The sequence below is a fragment of the Panicum hallii genome, chromosome 1, assembly GCF_002211085.1.
Source record: "Panicum hallii strain FIL2 chromosome 1, PHallii_v3.1, whole genome shotgun sequence".
NCBI lineage: Eukaryota > Viridiplantae > Streptophyta > Magnoliopsida > Poales > Poaceae > Panicum > Panicum hallii.
In genome coordinates, this window is record NC_038042.1 from 11,911,871 (window position 1) to 11,931,200 (window position 19,330).

The 19,330-nt window shown below is 41.2% G+C and overlaps 1 protein-coding gene across 2 annotated transcripts; it reads right to left on the reverse strand.

Moving 5' to 3' along the window:
- Positions 1-4,611: 4,611 nt before the first annotated feature.
- Positions 4,612-10,130, reverse strand: LOC112875477 (uncharacterized protein At4g37920). 2 transcript variants are annotated; one of them, XR_003225189.1, is made up of 8 exons: positions 9,816-9,978; positions 7,505-7,911; positions 7,239-7,410; positions 6,530-6,774; positions 6,204-6,391; positions 5,759-6,119; positions 5,306-5,381; positions 4,612-4,710 (listed from the first exon to the last, which is right to left on the reverse strand). XR_003225189.1 is itself a non-coding variant. In XM_025939346.1 (6 exons), the coding sequence occupies exons 1-6, from the start codon at positions 9,976-9,978 to the stop codon at positions 5,960-5,962; spliced, it is 1,335 nt and encodes a 444-aa protein (XP_025795131.1). In that variant the 5' UTR covers positions 9,979-10,130; the 3' UTR covers positions 5,462-5,959. The 2 variants fall into 2 exon arrangements, 1 of the variants encoding a protein (XP_025795131.1); XM_025939346.1 differs by lacking the exons at positions 4,612-4,710; positions 5,306-5,381 and having other exon boundaries at positions 5,462-6,119; positions 9,816-10,130.
- Positions 10,131-19,330: the final 9,200 nt, after the last annotated feature.

Consider the following 19,330-nt stretch of genomic DNA (forward strand, 5'->3'; position numbering starts at 1 on the left):
TAGTTGGTGGCTTTATACTGGTACAAATATTCATGTGTGTTCTGATGCTACCTTGTTTTATTCATACCAGACCGCTCGGGATTCTACCGTGATAATGGGCAATGGGTCGCATGCTACTGTTCGTGGTGTTGGCACGGTCGATCTGAAGCTAACTTCAGGAAAGATCATGCAGCTGAAGCACGTGCAGCATGTTCCTACTATCGGCAAGAATCTAGTTAGTGGCTCTCTTTTGTGTAGGGATGGTTTTAAAGTAGTGATTGAGTCCAATAAATTTGTCATGTCTAAGTGTGGACAATTCATCGGTAAAGGCTATGAGTGCCGAGGCTTGTTCCATTTTTCAGTTTCAGAATATTATAATAAGTCTGTGAACTTAATTTTTGATGGTATAAATGAGAGCGTTGCATCTATTTAGCACTCGCGTTTATGTCATCTGAACTTTGGCTCTATGTTTCAACTTTCCACCATAAGTTTAATTCTGAATTTTTCCACTGTCAAAGGTTCTAAGTGCCATAGTTGTATGCAATCTAAGCAACCTCGAAAACCTCACAAGGTGGTAGAGGAGAGACATTTGGCACCTCTAGAACTCATCCATTCAGATATCTGTGAGATGAATGGCGTGTTAATAGAAGGTGAAAAAAGATATTTCATGACCTTGATTGACGATGCAACTAGATTTTGCTATGTGCACTTGTTGAAAACGAAAGATGAGGCTCTTAACTACTTTAAAATCTATAAGGCTGAAGTAGAAACCCAACTTGAGAAAAAGATCAAACGACTTAGGTCCGACCGAGGAGGTGAATATTTCACTAACGATTTTGACTTATTCTGTGCGGAACACAGCATTATTCATGAGAGGACACCTCCCTATTCACCCCAATCAAATGGGGTTGCTGAAAGAAAGAATCGCACGTTGTCTGACTTGGTCAATACCATATTAGACACCGCTGGATTATCTAAGGCATGGTGGGGTGAGGCAATATTGACTGCATGTCATATCCTGAATAGAGTTCCCATGAAGAATAAGAAAAAGACTCCCTACGAGGAGTGGGTTGGGAGAAGACCTTCACTCTCTTACTTGCGCACATGGGGTTGTTTGGCCAAGGTGAATGTGCCAATCAACAAGAAGCGCAAGTTGGGACCTAAAACTGTAAATTGTATCTTTTTGAGTTATGCACATCATAGCATTGCTTATAGATTTCTAGTAGTTAAATCTGAGATGCCTGATATGCATATAAATTTACCGCTCAAGTCTCGTGATGCTACTTTCTTTGAGAATATTTTTCCTATGAAAGACTCGCATGTTATATCTTCATTACCTCTGAATGAAACAGTGAATACAACTCTTGAATCTGTTGAATTTTCTAAGCATGATGAACACACACTTGAATCAAATCATGAGAATATTCACAGCGATGCTCCTAGAGGAGCAAGAGGCAAAGGACTACAAAGTCTTTTGGTGATGATTTCACTGTTTATCTCATAAATGATTCTCCCAAAACAATCACTGAGGCATTCTCATCTCCTGATGCGGATGATTGGAAAGAAGTTGTCCGTAGCGAGATGGACTCGATTCTATCCAATAGAACTTGGGAGCTGGTCGAAAGACCGTATGGTTGCAAACCTATGGGTGTTCAAGAAGAAGCTTAAGCCTGATGGCACTATTGACAAGTACAAGGCTCGACTTGTGGCTAAGGGCTACACCCAGAAAGAATGCGAAGATTTCTTTGATACTTACTCACCTGTTGCGAGATTGACTACTATTTGTATTCTACTCTCTCTGGCTATCTCGCATGGTCTTCTCATCCATCAGATGGATGTTAAGACAGCTTTCCTCAATGGAGAGCTGGAAGAGGAAATCTATATGACACAGCCTGATGGGTTTGTAGCAGAGGGTCACGAGGACAAGGTGTACAAGTTGCATAAATCTTTGTATGGCCTGAAGCAAGCACCTAAGCAATGGCATGAAAAATTCAATTTGACACTCATATTAGCAGGCTTTAGTGTCAATGAGGCTAATCGATGTGTGTATTACCGCTATGGTGGGGGTCAAGGAGTTATATTGTGTTTGTATGTCGATGACATACTGATCTTTGGCACTAGTCTTGATGTAATCAACGAGGTCAAGACATTCTTGTGTCAAAACTTTGATATGAAAGATTTTGGAGAGGCTGATATTATTCTCAACATCAAGCTGATTAAGGGAGAGAATGGGATTACTCTTTCGCAATCCCATTATGTGGAGAAAATATTGAATCATTTTGGCTATAAGGATAGCAAATCTACTCCAACTCCTTATGATCCGAGCTTGATCCTTCGAAAGAACACAAGAATTGGTAGAGACCAATTGAGATATTTACAGATGATTGGCTCACTCATGTATCTTGCGAGTGCAACGAGGCCTGACATCTCTTTTGCTGTTAGCAAGTTGAGCCAGTTTACTAGTAATCCGGGAGATGATCATAGGTGTGCACTTGAGCGCGTAGTGCGCTACTTGGTGGGTACTGTGGAATACGGGATTCACTATTCCGGTTTTCCTGCAGTACTAGAAGGATACAGTGATGCTAATTGGACATCGGATCTAGATGAGCTGTATGCCACTAGTGGATACGTTTTCACTCTTGGCGGTGCTGTTGTTTCATGGAGATCATGCAAATAGACGATACTGACGAGGTCTACCATGGAGGCAGAACTCACAGCACTAGATACAGCTATAGTGGAAGCCAATTGGCTTCGTGAGCTCTTGATGGACTTGCCTATTGTCGAGAAACCATTGCCGGCAATAATAATAAACTGTGACAATCAAACAGTGATTGTCAAGGTAGACAGTTCAAAGGACAATATGAAGTCTTCAAGACATATCAAGAGACGGTTAAAATCAGTCAGAAAAATGAGAAGCTCCGGAGTTATCACTGTGGGTTATGTCCACACTGAGAAAAATCTGGTTGATCCGTTCACCAAGGGGCTATCACGAAATGTGATAGATAATGCATCCAAGGAGATGGGTTTGAGACCCGTATAAGCTGTTCACTACTGGTAACCCAACCTATATGATCGGAGATCCCGTGAATTAGGATGTGGGAAGAACAAATTAGAGGTTAGCATGAGAGTAACCTTTTATACTCACTCGAGAAGGATGCAATACTCTCGATTACTGCATGGCAGGTTGGCATTAGCCTTAATATATTCTGTTGGTTTTAATTAGCAAAGACGTTATCCTGCAGAATGTTCTTGAAAGAATACACCTATGTGAGCCCGACTATTGGACGGTCGCAGTCTGTGAGATTCGGGTGATCTCTATTAAGCTCATGAAGAGACCAAGGAGTACGACCTATATGCTCCAACCGCGAAGTAGCCTACTGGAGGTCGAGTATCAGTTTGACTGTAAGTGAAACTTATTTGCACAAAACTTGCAATTCAACGCTTAGTCCATTGTTCAAGTTGTAAATGAGTGTAACTTGCTGTTCTAGATGGAAGTTCAACTTAACAGTCTCCATTGAAACACTGGTATATCAAACAACAGTGGGTTGATGCAAAGTCATAATGAGACTTTGAGATCTGGTGGGGGATTGTTGGAATATTTGGGCCCATAAGTGCAAAGGCCCACCATGTAAATCCAAATAATTCCAATAAAATCTTAAAGGCTCATTAGTGCAAAGGTGCATGGCAACAATTTAGTCCCACCTTGCTAGTGGAGGTGGAGGAAGCCCAACTTAAATAGTTAGATGCTCTCCATGCTCTTGCGAGTGTGGGTGAGAGGAAGAAGGAAGAACACACGCGCGCGCTCGCTCGCCTCGCCGGGCCAGGCTTGGGCGAAGGGCGCGTGAATGGTCCGCCAAAATCCGGTCCAATCCTTGCGGGCACACGGCTTCCTTTTGCTTATTTGTTTTGCCACTTCGAATTTGTAACGGATTTCACGTGTGGAATTTTGGGACTCGTAACCGACTTGGTTTTTGAGACGCTAAAAACTCTAACGGTTCCTTCCTATAAATACGCGTGGGTGCCGAAGGAAAATTGATATACAGAAGACGCACAACACACCTCAACTTGCCTGCTGCGCCGCCGCATACGCTACTTCATCCCGTTCGTCGGCGTGCTCCGGCGATCGGGAGAGCAGGTCTCCGGAACCTCGTCCTCAGCAATCCTACAGCGGGAGAGAGCGAATAAGGTTTTTGGGAAGCGCTCTGCGCGACTGCTCGAACGCTTCCACATCGCCGTCCTCTACGTTCTCATCGCCACGGCTCGTCTTCCTCCTTGTCAGTGGGGCGCGACTCGGCGTCGTGAAGTGCGCGGAGGTGCTGATTGTCGCCGTCATCTTTTTTACCCGGTTATTCCGGTCAGGTAAGAAACGTGCGGTTTTATATCCCTAACTGTGTCTTTCATACCTAATATGATCTAGTTAGGTTTGATCTTACTGCTGCAATGTTATATCTTAAATTACTTGAAGAGCATGTTTACATATGTTCGTTTTCTGTATGCAATCTTCGTCATGATCATAATTTATCTTCAGATTAATTTAAAACTGAAACTCTTATTTTTTCCATAAGACATCAGCGCCAACCAAGTGCGGATAAATCCTTTTGACTTTGCAACAGCTGAAGGTGCTCTCGCTCTCTCCATCACAAAGTAAATGATTGAGCAGGAGCAGGCCTTCCTTGATAAGATTCAACACCGGGAATGTATTTGGTGCTAGCGTACTTCAGAGCTTCAGACCTGTTTGGAGTGTAGAAACTTCATAGAAATGTGATTCAAATACAGTTGCTGCAAGACTGAGAATATTTTTTACATTCCAAATGGGATATGAACCGCATCTATGCTAGTTGTAAAACTCAGTTTGAATCACTCTTATCATTGTCTCTTCTTGCAGAAATTTGTTAAACTTAAGATGTAGTGGTCAAACGATGCAAGCATGCCAACTTCAAGAGCAGTAAAACCAAAATTACAAATTCTGTGGTTGCATTGGATTTGCCTGTGGAATCAACATATTCTTGGTTAAATTCTTTGCAATTTATCATCAGCAAGTTGAGGTCTCCATTTCGTGTGCACTATATTTATTTGGAACGGCCTTCTTCGTGTATGGAAATCACAGTTGTTTATCTTGGCAAGTAAAAACACGTAAAAAACTTGACTTATCTCTTAACCACCAACCACATTATAGAGAGGGGAAGTACAAAACATCAAACGAGATTGAGGAGAAATTAGTATAGGACGATGGAAAATGACCTGACGATAAACAATGCAAATTAGGTTTCTGAATGATCTATTACTGCTTATCCAATCAATTTAATATGCTATGAGCATAACGTACGTGGTGGCAGGACCGGGCGTTAATGCAGTGTTTGATGTTTTCACTCCATCGAAGCTCTTTGCCCTGCAGGCTGCAGCTGCACGCAGAGCAAACAATAATTTTATGAGAATGCCGCAGAATCGGAAGAGACAAAACATATATATTGATAAGTTGTAGTTAGACACACCCACTTCATAATCTCGCTGACTATACCATAAGGGTAGCAAAGCTGTAAACATCAGCATCAACCAGGCAACATCACTAAGAAGTTTTAAATGGTGCTTGTCAGCAACATCCGTACAATTATTGAGATCATCGACCACCTCATTACAAGGATATTTGGGCACGTACATAAGACTTCTGACTTTATACTACTAATCAGACAAGTTACAACACTGTTAGTGTATACGACACGTAGATACTCCACTAATATCTAAGTGAAAGCTACATTGATGCATCACATGCTACAATCACCTTTTCATGTAATGAGTTACAACAATCTGAATTTCCTTTCATCTATGAGGTGTCGGCAGTGGCGAAGAGTTCCACTGAAATGATACCGGTAGTTTTACAGGGCCAGGGAGCAATCCGTACAAGGCCATCATCCTGTGGTCACTGCGCAAGACTTAGGCAATCAATAGAAACCTCCAAACCCAAATTTCTGATGATCAAAACTTAAAGGTATTTGTCCTTGATTATCTTCACTATCTCTTCAACTCTCTTGATGATTTTAGGGTTCATCAAGTCTCTTGCTTGCCCAAGGAGAGTGCCTTCTCTGCTGTTATAATATGCATCTACTATAGCTCTTGCCCAAGTGTGCAAAGCCTCTGGACTCCTGCAATATGCCAGGCAACAAACGACGTGAAAACAACAGAAGGAACAGTCACAAAATATTCGCCGAAGCACCAATTATACTTACGTGTATAATGTATCGACATTGTCCCCTAGAAGTTCAGGACCAGGAGTAAAAGCATCATTCAGTGCACTCAACCGCTCTTCTGGATCCTCAATCATTATAAGATGCTTCAGTATTCTGATATCCTTTGGCATTTGTCTCTGGAGATTAGCCACAGCAGTCATGTATAAATGAAACATTATATCCTTTGCCTGCGAAATGTTGGTAGATCAGAGAAATGATGAAAGATGAATTTGGAGCACTAGAGCACAGTTATAAAAGATAATAATATTGTAAAAAGTACAGCTACTCAAGGGCATACATGTTTGCTGAGTGATATAATCATTTACCTCAGATTTGGTGATGTCAGTGCCCTTTGCAGCTGACCAAGCTTTTGAAAGCATCAACACTAATGCAGAGTCCAGTTCCTTCTTCTCAGCCAAGTCATCAATCTTTCTGCAAGCAGCATCCACTGAAGGTGAATTAAGTATATCCTTTAACTTCAATTCTGCAGCATTCAGAGCCTCAAGACTCCCAGTGGTATCATCATGAGCTTGTAGAGCATCTACACAATCATTTCCAAGCTTTGCCAACTCTACAAGCATAACAAAACATGACTCAGTACAATCCAATTGGTCTAACAACACAAATGAGAAATCTTTAACTTCAGATAAGGGATCAGCGCTTGTACTATCTACATGTGTCTACAAACACAGATGAGATTGAAAGCTCACAGAAAATAGAAGTTCTGAGAATTCATTCAATAAGTCAGAGAAAATAGAGATGGGCTTCATTATGACAGTGCACAGTAAACATATTCTACACATGGAACTGTTCAGGGTGTTAGTTGTACAACCGATACAACTCTATTAGGATAAGCACACTAGTAAATTGTCAAGATGATATGCTTCTCTATTTCATCATATGTGGTACATTTGGAAAAGTAGCGATGGCAAAACAATAAAAAGGGCTCATATCATAAAGTGCAATAAAAGAAGATACAAGGAAATAACATAAAAGGTTTTGCTAACATAAGTCAAGTTCTCGTGTATGCCTCACCAGTTTGCTTTTCAGGTTCATCATGATAAGACTCCGCAACATAGTAAAGGTGGTTGAAAAATTCCACTGTGAAATCTTTCCGCTGCTTAGCAACAATAGCACTAATTTTATCAGATGGTGTGGATTTTACTACTTCAAGAAGTTCATTATGCCTCTGTACATCTTCATCAACCTGATACACATGAGCAAACTATATTAATATCAATTATAAGAATTTTAAATTAAATAATCAGGTGAAGTACAATTATTTATAAGAAGTTCATTACCTCTTTCAATTTTCTACCAAGTCTTAGAAGCTTGTGCTTCATCTCAGGGTTTGACTCTGCATCTGCTCTTTCCTGGCAGCGTTTAAAGAAATGTGGTCTTATGTTGTCCCATTCCCTGCTAAATGCCAGTAACTTTCTCCAATCCGTTGGTGTGGGTTTATCAACCATAAATACGCCAATTAACTTATCACATATTTTAATCATTTTGTTATTGTCTCTAGATTTTTGGTTCATCTTAACAACCCTTTGTGATTGATTATCTTCATGAGATGAAGAACCCATAGAACTATTTGGATATCCACTGCTTGATGGTGAGCTTTCGATATAATCATCAGAAACTGCTGCCACATCACCAATGGCTGTGATTGATGAGCATCGTGGCTTGGAAAGACCAAGAAATAGATTACCTACGATCAAGGAAAAAAAAGTATGATATTAAACTGAGGAGAAAAACTTTTCTAGAATAGATAAAGCGAAAGAGCTCAAGACTACTAGATACACCCAAATACATATCGTTGCAGTACCAAGAGATTTGTTGATGCCTACTAGGCTTGCATCTGAAAAAACTAGTAGGATCTGCTCTTCCAACACATGATAAAGAAGCTGACATGGTGATCAAAAAAGAAAGAAAGAAAGAAAGAAGCTAATAGGGGTCAAAAGCAAGGAGGCTGATACAAAGATCTACCTTTACAGAAAGTAGTTCTGAAATGTTAAAACTACTGAAAACTTGATTAGCTGAGCTAATTGATTGTCACCAAACACACAACATGGCTACAGGTCAGAATAAGATTCTTTACAAATACCTCTGAGGACGTTTAAACATATTATGTTTGCCACCTTTGGACAAAATGGAGCATTTGCACACACAAGTAAGCCAAAGGTGAGCGAGAAGGTGAAGGATAACAGATCCTAACTTTCAGTTTATTGGAAGGAAAATGCTCAAAGCAGGGCCTTACAAAATAAGCGACATGAATGAGTTCACAGGAATTTAGAATTCATCAAGAGAACCTTCAGTTAATGCAAACTTCAAAAGAACCGTTTGAGTTGAGCAAGTTCTACAAACCAGGCAAGGAACTAAGGAGACATACAAAACTTATCGTGAATTTTTAACTTAAGAGACATACAAAACTAATTAGTTGTACTGTTAGCCAGGGTTCAAAATGACAATAGGTGGGAACAGCATTTCCAAGTTAGTTCCAGGAATACTCTTCATCCTGTAACTATATCCTGTGTTGTGCTCTTTCAATTTTGCTTCTTATGTCATTTGTAATTATAGTTTCAAGAGAAATTTGGGGAAAGATTTATTTAGACCAAAATCTGATCAACTATCACATTGACAGCCTTGGTCTCAGGAAAAAGAATACAATGTTTGACACCGGCATGTGCAAATGCACACATTTATTCCTCACATGTCATGACTATGTTAAACCACTCCTTTTTTACATCAGAAGGGAGCAACAATGCTTGACAACATGTATGTAAGTTATGAACGTTTTAAGGGATACAAAAAATGATGTTGAAGACCAAACTAATTCTCTTACTCGTTTAGCAGTACATATTGTTTATTTGTATATATAACGTAAAGTTAATTAATAATAAAAATCTGGTACTAATCAGTTGGCACATATCAGAGCCCAAGTAGGTTAGTGGAGGAACAAGGCTTGCTAGTAGATTTCAAAAGAGTTAGTAGGCAAAGTAAATCTGATTTAGAGTTTGAAAGTCAAAATAGAGTCACAAGATCTAGCCCTACAAGGGTCTGTCCATCTCTTACAAATGCTATGAATCTTACAAACCACTTTCTTACAAATGCTATTTCCCAAATCGATCTAGTTTGTCTCTTCTAAACCCAATACTCCTGTAGTTGCCATCCATGGCACCTGTATGCTGTAGATGCCCACAGCAGGCAGTTCAACATCTAAACAGTTACAATCTTCAAACCCATTTAAGTGTGCTCTTAATCAGCACACCATAGAATTCAGTTCTCATGACAAGTAGCAGGCTTATTTAGCCTATCCATTATATCATCAGCACTACAGACTGTAACAACAAGCTACCATAATCTCTCACAAGAACTACAGAACACAAATTAAGGATTAACTTGGTCATGTAAAATTACCGACTTCGAGCAACCAATATACAAAGTTACAATTTTTTTCGCCCAAGACACTTTGACTCAGCAAAATTGCAATTTTTCTCCAGCCCAGCCCCCGCTCCCAAAATAAAAGAACCTCCCTTTTCGTTCTGACTCGTCAGTCATTTCTACTCAAGCATCCCATTTCAGAACCGAAAGAGGGTCCCTGTGAGTCCTCACCTGTGGGCGCAGCCGCGGCGGCGCCACGGAGGCGGAGGCGGCGGCGGCCGAAGGCGAGGGTTCTGGCGCGGGCGCCAGGGGAGGTGAGGAGCGGGAGGCCCAGGCCGGCGGGCGACGGAGCCTGGCATGGGGAGGAGGCGGATGTGGTGGCGGGCATCGCCATGGCGAATCCGCGGGTGAGGGAGGCGGGTGGGCGGGGGTTTCGTCTGTTTGGTAGGGTTTAGGGAAAGAGTGGCTGCGGACAGCCGGCGGACGGCAGGCGCGGTGGGCGCGTGGCGCTTGCTCGACGGGAGGCGGGCGGCCACGGAGGCGGGGTCTCGGCGTGGCGCGTGGTCGACGAGTCGACGGCGTGATTGCTACTGCGCTTGGTTGACTGAGCGGAGATAGGGTTTTTGCTAGATGGGCTGGGTTGAGCCGGCTGCAATGGGTGCGAATGGGCCGACCAAAAGAAGAATGCTACACACGTAATCCTCCGGGAAACCTATTATATAATCGAATTTTTTTAAAAAAAAAAGAGATTAAAAGAAATTAAATTCGAAAAAAGAGTGCCGATATGAAAAATTCCCAAAAATAGGTACCTCCTGCCCGATCATCAGCCGGGAGGCGTGGGGCCGGACACCTTCCGCCCATCTAACGGGCGGAAGGTGCCAAAACTTTTTCCAGACCCCTTCTGCGGTGGCAAAGCGGGCGGGAGGTGCCCTGAATTTATGTATTTCTTATTTTTTGTTCAAATTTATATTTTACAAACTATTTAAAATTTATATTTTTTTAAATACAAGATTTATTCACCATACTCAATTTTACGAAGAAAATTACGATATCTAAAACTCGTATGAAGATGGTTAAGCGATAACGTTTTGCAACAACTCCTTTGCTATATGAGGGCGCAACTCGTGAAGCTGCTGCTCCTCCACCGCTGCCAGGTACGGTCTGTACCATACGTCGGTGCTCGCGTCAAGGAGTTCCGGTGTCTGCGCCATATCTGCATGAAAAATTTAGTTTGATACATATATTAGAAAAATACTTAACGAATACAATAGAGAGTATACAAATGCCAAGTCACAGTTACAATTACAAACACACATAATGATCTGTTAAAAGTCACTGTGGCAAATATTACAAATACACATAATGGTCTGTTAAAATTACAAATACACATTCAGGTCTGATACAAACTCAAAGCGGCAAATATTACACATGAGCAAACAACGTTCAAATAAACATACAACTAAACGATGCCTGATGTCGTAGTAGCACTCAATCGGCGACGTCTCCCACTCCTTGATGCAACCGGAGGTCTTCCATCTGTAGTATCACCTGTAGGGCCAGCTTCAGCAGAACTAGGCCCAGCATCATTGTTCGGACAACGTTTATACGTGTGTCCACTCTGGTTACATGCACTGCAGCGCTGTATCCTCGTACGGAGCTCTGACTCATCCATGTCATTACGAATACGCTGTGTTTGACGGCGCCCTCTCTTAACCCGAGCTGTTCTCGGGTCTGGAATATAGATCACAGGATTCGCTATCTCAGTGAACGCTCCAACCATACGGAACCCATAGATCTCATACTGCCAGGTGCTGGCAATTATCTCCTTTCTGAAGTAATGGAAAATATATATATCGACAGGATGTGCAATATCCGCACAAGCAGCCATTACATGAGAACAAGGTCTGTGCAGCAACTTTGACCTCATGCATGAGCAACAACATGTACCAGCAACATTGAGGATGCACTTCTTTACAGGAGTCTGATGTCTCATGCCACGTCATGCTCTGTCTCTAGGAGCTACCTCAAACTTAAGCGCCTGTGCACCACATTGCCGTACGTGGTGTAGCTGGGCGCTAGCTGCCTTCTTGGTCATATAATCTATTATCATGCTCCCAAAATGTCTGTCAGGATCTTGCATGTATGCCTGATTTTTAGTGAATCGATCCCTAAAGTAATCGGTACACCCGTGGATGATGAATTCCACAATTACAACCAGTGGAAGCCCACGAACACCTCGCATCACCCAATTATAAACCTCGGCGAAGTTGGTGGTCATTATGCCGTACCTTGCACCATTGGTATCGTAAAGCAACGCCCACTTCTCCTTCGGTTCATTCTCAATCCATTCAGAAAAGATTTTTACCGCTGACTCAGAACTCCTCCGAGTACGTGCAGTATCTGTTGGCAAAGGACACAAGGCCTCTGCTTCATCCTGTGCAGTTCTGGTTTTTGCTGCGTCCTCGCTTCTTTTCTTCCCGGTCAGTTTATCAAGTTTCTGCCACTGCTTGTTAAATTTTCGTTGATTTGTTTCCTGTCATAGCCTCTTGAACATATCCATAAGGTGCTTGTTCTTGAACTGCCTGAAAAAGTTTGCACCGATGTGTCTCATGCACCACCTACTACGAATATCACGCCAATTGCCCGGCTCTCCGGTCTCCACACACCCCTCCTGCAAATCTAGTATTACCCTTAGTATGCCGGCATGACGGTCATGTAGCACGCACACATCTTCCCTGTCCCGAACGACTGCAAGCTTAACCCGTTTCAGGAACCAGTACCAACTGTCTGTGTTCTCGCTCTCAACAAAAGAAAAAGCAATTGATTGTTTCCATCCGCTGCAATGGCTATCAGCATTTGCCCTCTATACTTTCCTGTGAGAAAGGTCCTATCGATGCACAGGATAGGCCGGCAGTGTTGGAATACGTTAATGCATGGACCCAAGCTGAAAAAGGCCCGCTGCAATATGAAGGGCGGACCTTGTCCTCTGTCTAGACTTTTCAGATCATAATAGCTTCTAGGATTTCTCTGACAAATGACGGCCAACAATCGAGAAATATTATCATATGCAGTCTCGAACGTGCGAAACCTCATCTCTAACACCTTCTGTTTTGCACTCCACGCCTTCCCGTATGAGATGGTATACTTGTACTTCTCCTGAATATGCCTGATAATAGACTTTGGTTCATATGACAGGTTGGCTACTATCATCCCGTAAATGACTTGCGATGTAAGGTTGCGATGGGACTTCTGCACGCCTGGCAAATGACAAGTGTGCTGAGTGACAATTGAGCATTCCCAATAATCTTTCCATTTACCGTTATAGGCATGCACCCGCCACGGACAGCCCTCCTTCACACATACCACATCGTACTTACGAGACTTGCACTCGACTGTTTTGAACTCTCGCATAAGAGAGAGACCAACACTTAACAACTTCCTTCACCTCATCAATTGATTGGTACCTCGCACTCTGGACAACTTCGTTCTCCCTGCAATCCCAAGGCACGCTGGGTCCCTCATCTATGACAAGATGACTGAAGTCGTTGCTCACCCATTCTTCAGGCACATCCTCGTCATCATCAGACGAATCGGCATTTATTGCTTCATCCAACTCACGATCTTTGTCTCGCAGCTGTTCAACAATACGGGGTATGTTCTCCCCCTCATCAGCCACGCATTGAGGTGCTGCGGTGCCACCTGCCTTAATGTTTGGCTCCTCAACTTCTTCATCAACATTTTCATCCCCGTAGCAGCTTCGATGTTTATCAAAGGCTTCTGATACACACTGACAAGGAGTACCAGTGGCCATTGCCAATGACTTGCATTTTGCAGATAACTTAACCAGTCATCGTTACTTGCAAGTGGCATCAACTCTCAGATCAAAGCGTGAGTGGTATGATTTATAACGTACTGAACACTCACAGTGTGTGTCTCCTGATTAATCCTTAATCCGCTCATTAACCAGTTGCATAGGGATTCAAATATCCTCTCGTGCGGTCTGATAATTCCTCTAACCGCACAGTTGAATTTACTTAAATCTACCCTATTCGGCCCATAAATCATATTTCCTTCTCCGTAATATATACTAAAAGTACCCTTCTCGGAAGACATATCTGTCAATTATTAATAAACTAGTTATACTACATATTAATACACAACGACCCTAAGTTTCACCGATTCCTGAATTATATTTTTCAGATTCTAAATTATTTAGAATATAAATTATACTAAAAACAATTGAAAATACTAAAAACTATTCAAAATATAACTACTCTAAGAAATATTTCCTAGATTATAGTTATTTTCAAGTAATTATACGACCAGAACGAGAATATACCTCCAAACCGACGTGTGAACAGGGCTTCGCCGCTTCCTCTCCTCTCTTCCTCTCCTCCCTTTCTTTTTTTCTAGTTTTTGCTGAATAAAATGGGAATTTAGGGGGCGGGTGGGGGGCTTATATAGGGGGAGGGCTGTAGGGGCCCCGCACCTCCCGTCCGTTGGGCGGACGGGATGCCCCCGCGGCCGCGTCAGGAGCCTCTTCGCGAATAAGAAAAGTTTTTTATTCGCGAAGAGGCACTCGAGAGGAGCCTAAAAAAGATTTGGCACCTCCCGCCCGTTGGATGGGCGGGAGGTGTCCAGCCTCACGCCTCCCGCTCGTTGGTCGGGCGGGAGGTACTCCTTTTTGAAAATTTTCCAGATCGGCACCTCTTTTTCGAATTTAATTTTTTAATTTTTTTTAAAAGAATTCTTATATAATCTTCTGGAGACCGGGAAGTTACGGGCGTGATTGGTTGCCTGCGAGATTCTAGCCTGGCTCGTATACTGAGACAGGCTACCGTGAGCCAGGCTGAGTGCATGCAAATTCTCATATTTTGTTGTTTGTACGTGTCCAGCCTGGCTGAGAAGTGAAGGTGTTTAGTTACCTGTATGTGTCATATCGCATGAGTTAGGATTAGAAAAATTAAGTGATTTTATAATATTTAGCTTATGAAGTTGTGTTTTAATAATTTTATTTTACCTTTGTAAATTTTAATCTAATTTAAAATATATTAATATTACTTAATATATGCTAAGCATGTATAATGCCTGGCTCCCGCGAGCCTGGCCTGGCCTGTACGGCTGCACGCGGGGAGCCAGGTCCGACCGCTGCCCAGCCATCCGATCAGAAGTTGCATGGCCGGCGGGGGCGATGCGACCAACCAATCACCTCCTATATGGCTTCCACTATTTGAGATTCGTGCGGCTCCTGTGAGCCGTACATCTCTTCCTCCTCTCGCTCGGACCGGCTGCGCCGCCAGTCTGAAATTTCAAGAAAAAGTTTGATCCACTTTCATCAAACTTCTTCATGAGTGTTCAAAGAAAGTTCAGCATTATTTTTTAAAGGAAGTTCAGCAATAATTGACTAGTAAGTAAGAGCTAGAAAGTTATTAGTAAATTATGAGAAAAATATTACAGACTTGCAACGTAACCTTTGTTTGAGCAAAGCTATGGCGCGGGCGTCAATGAGCACCCACCCACACCATTCATCATGGACTGCTCACCCTCCAATTTTATCAAGCATACAGTGACTTCCAAAGAAATAATCAAGGAGCAAGTGCTTGATCATTTTTAAGGATTTGTGATGACCTGACAAAGGAGAGGAACCATGGGACCTATTGCTCGTACCAATTGTTTACTCTACTGTTATCTATGCATTATGTCATGTAAAATAAGGAAAAAGTCCAGTTCACACTTTTGAACTATAGCAAAAGTTCGATTTTCAACTTTAAACTACACAACCGGATAAGAGAAGCCATCTAACTGTTGAAACCAGATAAATTTGACCTTAGAATGATTTCGAAGGTGGTTTTATATTTTTTTAAAAAATAAAAAATTCTAATTAGATTAGAAAAATCAAAACTAATGCATTTTAAATCAGAAAAATATGAAATTAGTACCAAAATTTTTCTAAAAATATAACCTATCTATTATTGCTCTATTTAAATCTTATTTATTCAAAAATAATAGGTATAACTACAGGCAACCAAATACTATGAACATAAAAAAATTAGATCCCAATAACTGGCAAGTATAGTGCCAGGTTACATTTTTAGTTGGTACTCATTTAGTATTTTTTGAATTTCAAATGAATTACTTATGAATCTTTTAGTTTAAATTTGAATATTTTTATTTTTAGAAAATGGAAAACCACATTCGAAACCACCTTAAGGGCCAAATTTGCCTGGTTTTACCAATTGGATGGCCTATCTTATCCGATTTTGTAATTTAAGGTTGAAAATTGAACTTTTGCGATAGTTCAAGTATGTAAATCGGATTTTTTCCTAAAATAATGTATGTCTTATCTTGCAATCGATGTACTCCCTTCGTTCCAAAATGCAGGTCGTTTTATTTTTTTCTAGATTCATAGTATTTGCTACGTTTCTAGATATAATATATGTCTATATGCATAACAAAAGCTAAGAACCTAAAAGAGTCAAAACGACCTATATTTTAGAATGGAGGGAGTAGTATTGACCTTGCAAGCGACAGTGTGTTTTAAATATAGATTTGCTACAAATCTGAAAGTAACCACGGGTAAAACAACAGGTAAATGAAGTATGTAATTTACCATGAATTACATCATAGATAGGGGATCGAGATGAATTCTATGTAGAGGGTGGACCATCCACTTGTTGCGTATTAGCAGAAACATTCTAATTTCCAGAATTACATCTAAGGTTGGTTTAATGATGCTTACACTCACTATCAGCTGTCACTTTCCTTGGCCCTACTTGCTTCCCCTCCTGCATATTTTGTCAACAGGATTTTGTTGCTTCTAAAGTGAAATGTTCTGTTAATAAACAGACAGACAAATGGTTATATGATTTCAATTTGGATTTGGTCAACATTTAGTAGATGCATGTGTTTTTAAGCTTCTCCAGTGGTCTAAGCTGAAGTATGAGCATTTGAAATATTCTTGAACATGAGGGACAATTGAAAAATTCAACCTGCATCTCAGTGGAAATTCAACGTGAGATGTACGGCTGGTAAAAATTAAGTAGTTCAACGCTGATTAATTAATTGTGTATTCTTGTATTTGAAGTCTGCTTTAAGATAAAATCTTGCATAACCTTTGGGATATATGAAATACACTGCACCTACCTTCGATGTTACATACTGGGAGAACTGTTCTTTTTTCCATCAACCCTGAAAGGTTACTGTTTTCCTGATTTGATTTTTTTTCACCCCCTGAGTTTCTCACTGAAATGTGGGTCCAACTACTAGCAAATGGAAAAATCAAGATGAATGAACATCAAGGCAAAAATGAAAATCTCTTTAATATTGGCCTTAGTCATCTCATCTGAATCCCATGCAACAATACTGTAATATATGGTAGTTAATAGTTTTTCTTTCCGTGGCAACATGTCATTATGTTCACTGATATCCTTCAAATGTTCGATGGTTACTTTGGATATTTGTGCATCCAATGCTGCTGTCTCTTTTCAAACCTTTTCATTTTTTTGGCAATTTTTAACACCGTTGGTCTTACCTTTTCCAATTCCTCCTTTTGTTTTTAATAATCAGGCTCGGATTATATTTGACGAAATTTACAAGTGAGGCTTATGCTGGAGCACTGTTGTGGTGGCAGTTTCAAGGGAAGATCCATTTGTGAGAGTGCAAAAAGATGGTGGTGATAAACACAATCAATTTTCTACTATGAACTGCAAACCAATTTGGTAGAAGAACATTTGCACAAAGCTATCAGTGCAGTCGAGGATTCATTTCCTGCAGGATCCTGTTGGTTTAATTGGGGAACCTTGCTGGTTTAATTAGCAGCAGGACTATACAGTTCACTTCAGTTGGTACTATCTATGATCACAAAGAAACTTGCACATAAAACAATATATACTTGCATTGGCGCATGGTTTTAAACGAGAGTATCATTATTTCTGCAGTGTGCATCTTATTCACGGTGAATCTGTAACTTCTCCGGGGAGAGAGGTGTTAGGCGACAACAGAAATTATAATCCAACCCACATCACACGTGACAACATGACCCACACACAAACGGCACAACTTATTGTTCTCGCAACAGTTCAGGATGAAATGAAAGAAACTAGACTCATCCTTTCATCGCGATCAGTCGCCTGATGTTAACCGGTGCGGTGAACGCTTTGCCACTGTAGAATGCAGCGGCAGCTAGCTTAGCGGCCTTCTCTGTTGTGTAGAAATCATCCCAGAACCAGTACTCCATGCGTTCCGAGCACACGATGTCGTAATAATAGGTTGCGCATAGGCCCGAGCAGCAGGCATTGTTGGTGTTCGTGAACCTTGTAAATGCAAATTAAATCCAGAGCACACCAGGACATCAGATAGGCATGCATCACTACCGGAAACGAGGACTTTGCTGAGTGTCCAGAGATTTGCCGAGCGCAAAATATCAGGCACTCAGCAAAGATCCTCTTTGCCGAGTGCAACACTCGGCAAAAGAAAACACACGGTAAATTCATCCTTTGCCGAGTGTCTGGCACTCGGCACAACAAAACACTCGGCAAAGAATATTTTGCCGAGTGTCGAGCACTCGGCAAAGGATGACACTCGGCAAAAGCGCGCCAGGACGTGATGGTAGTTAACGGCGTGAGTCTTTGCCGAGTGCCTAGTCCAAGACACACGGCAAAGAGGCGTTTTGCCGAGTGCCTAAGCAAGACACTCAGCAAAATATACATATTTTTTTCTTTATTTTGTCTAAAATTTTTTCTATTGTCATCCTACGTTCTCCTCAACAAGATATGTAATTTAGGTTCATTTATCGAAGTGTTTGCTATATTTTGACAATTTATTTCATTTTATTGAATTTCTTGAATAATTCAAATTTGAACTGCGTGGTCATTCGAATAGTGGAAAAAATAAATGAAAAATTGTTATTCATGTTAATGAGCATGCTTTGAGGCCTTATCAAAGAATGAACCACAAATTTCAAACCTACTATTCACGAAATATGGCGACTAAATTGTGTTCAAGTCGTGTTTAAATTGTATAAAAGACAAATTTGATCGGAAATTATGAAACTTGTCGAGATGTCATGTTATCATGTGAGGACACTGTGATAAAATTTGTATAAGATTTCGTGAAAGTTTGACATCTACGATGCTTAACACCTAATCGGGTTTCACATAAAATCATACATCTTTTTGGAGAACTTTCAATTTGTAAGCATCGTATGTTTTAACTTTCGCGAAACCTCGTCAGATTTTTATCATAGCTTCCCCATGTGATATCATTACATCTCGACAAGTTTCATAATTTTCGGACCATATTTTCTTTTTATACATTTTAAAAACAACTGGATAAGAAGTTCGTCGTCATGTTTCGTGGACAACAAGTTTGAAATTTCTGATTTTTTTCTCGATAAGGTCTCAACGCATCCTTCAATAACGTGAATATCTTTTTTTCATTCATTGTTTTCCATTATTCGTGTGACTTGTAGTTCAAATTTCAATAAATAGAAGAAATTCAATAAATTGACAAAATGGGTTTGAAAAATGTGATTTCTTTGCCGAGTGCCGCTGATTTGGCACTCGGCAAAGAGGGGCCTTTGCTGAGTGCTGCTGATCTGGCACTCGGCAAAGAGGGGCCTTTGCCGAGTGCCCATGATCTGGCACTCGGCAAAGGTTTTGAATATGTGCCGGCTGCCTCCCTCCCACCTTATCCAAACACTTTCACTCTGTGCCGCGCGCCCCGCCCCCGACCCCGCCCCCGCCCCG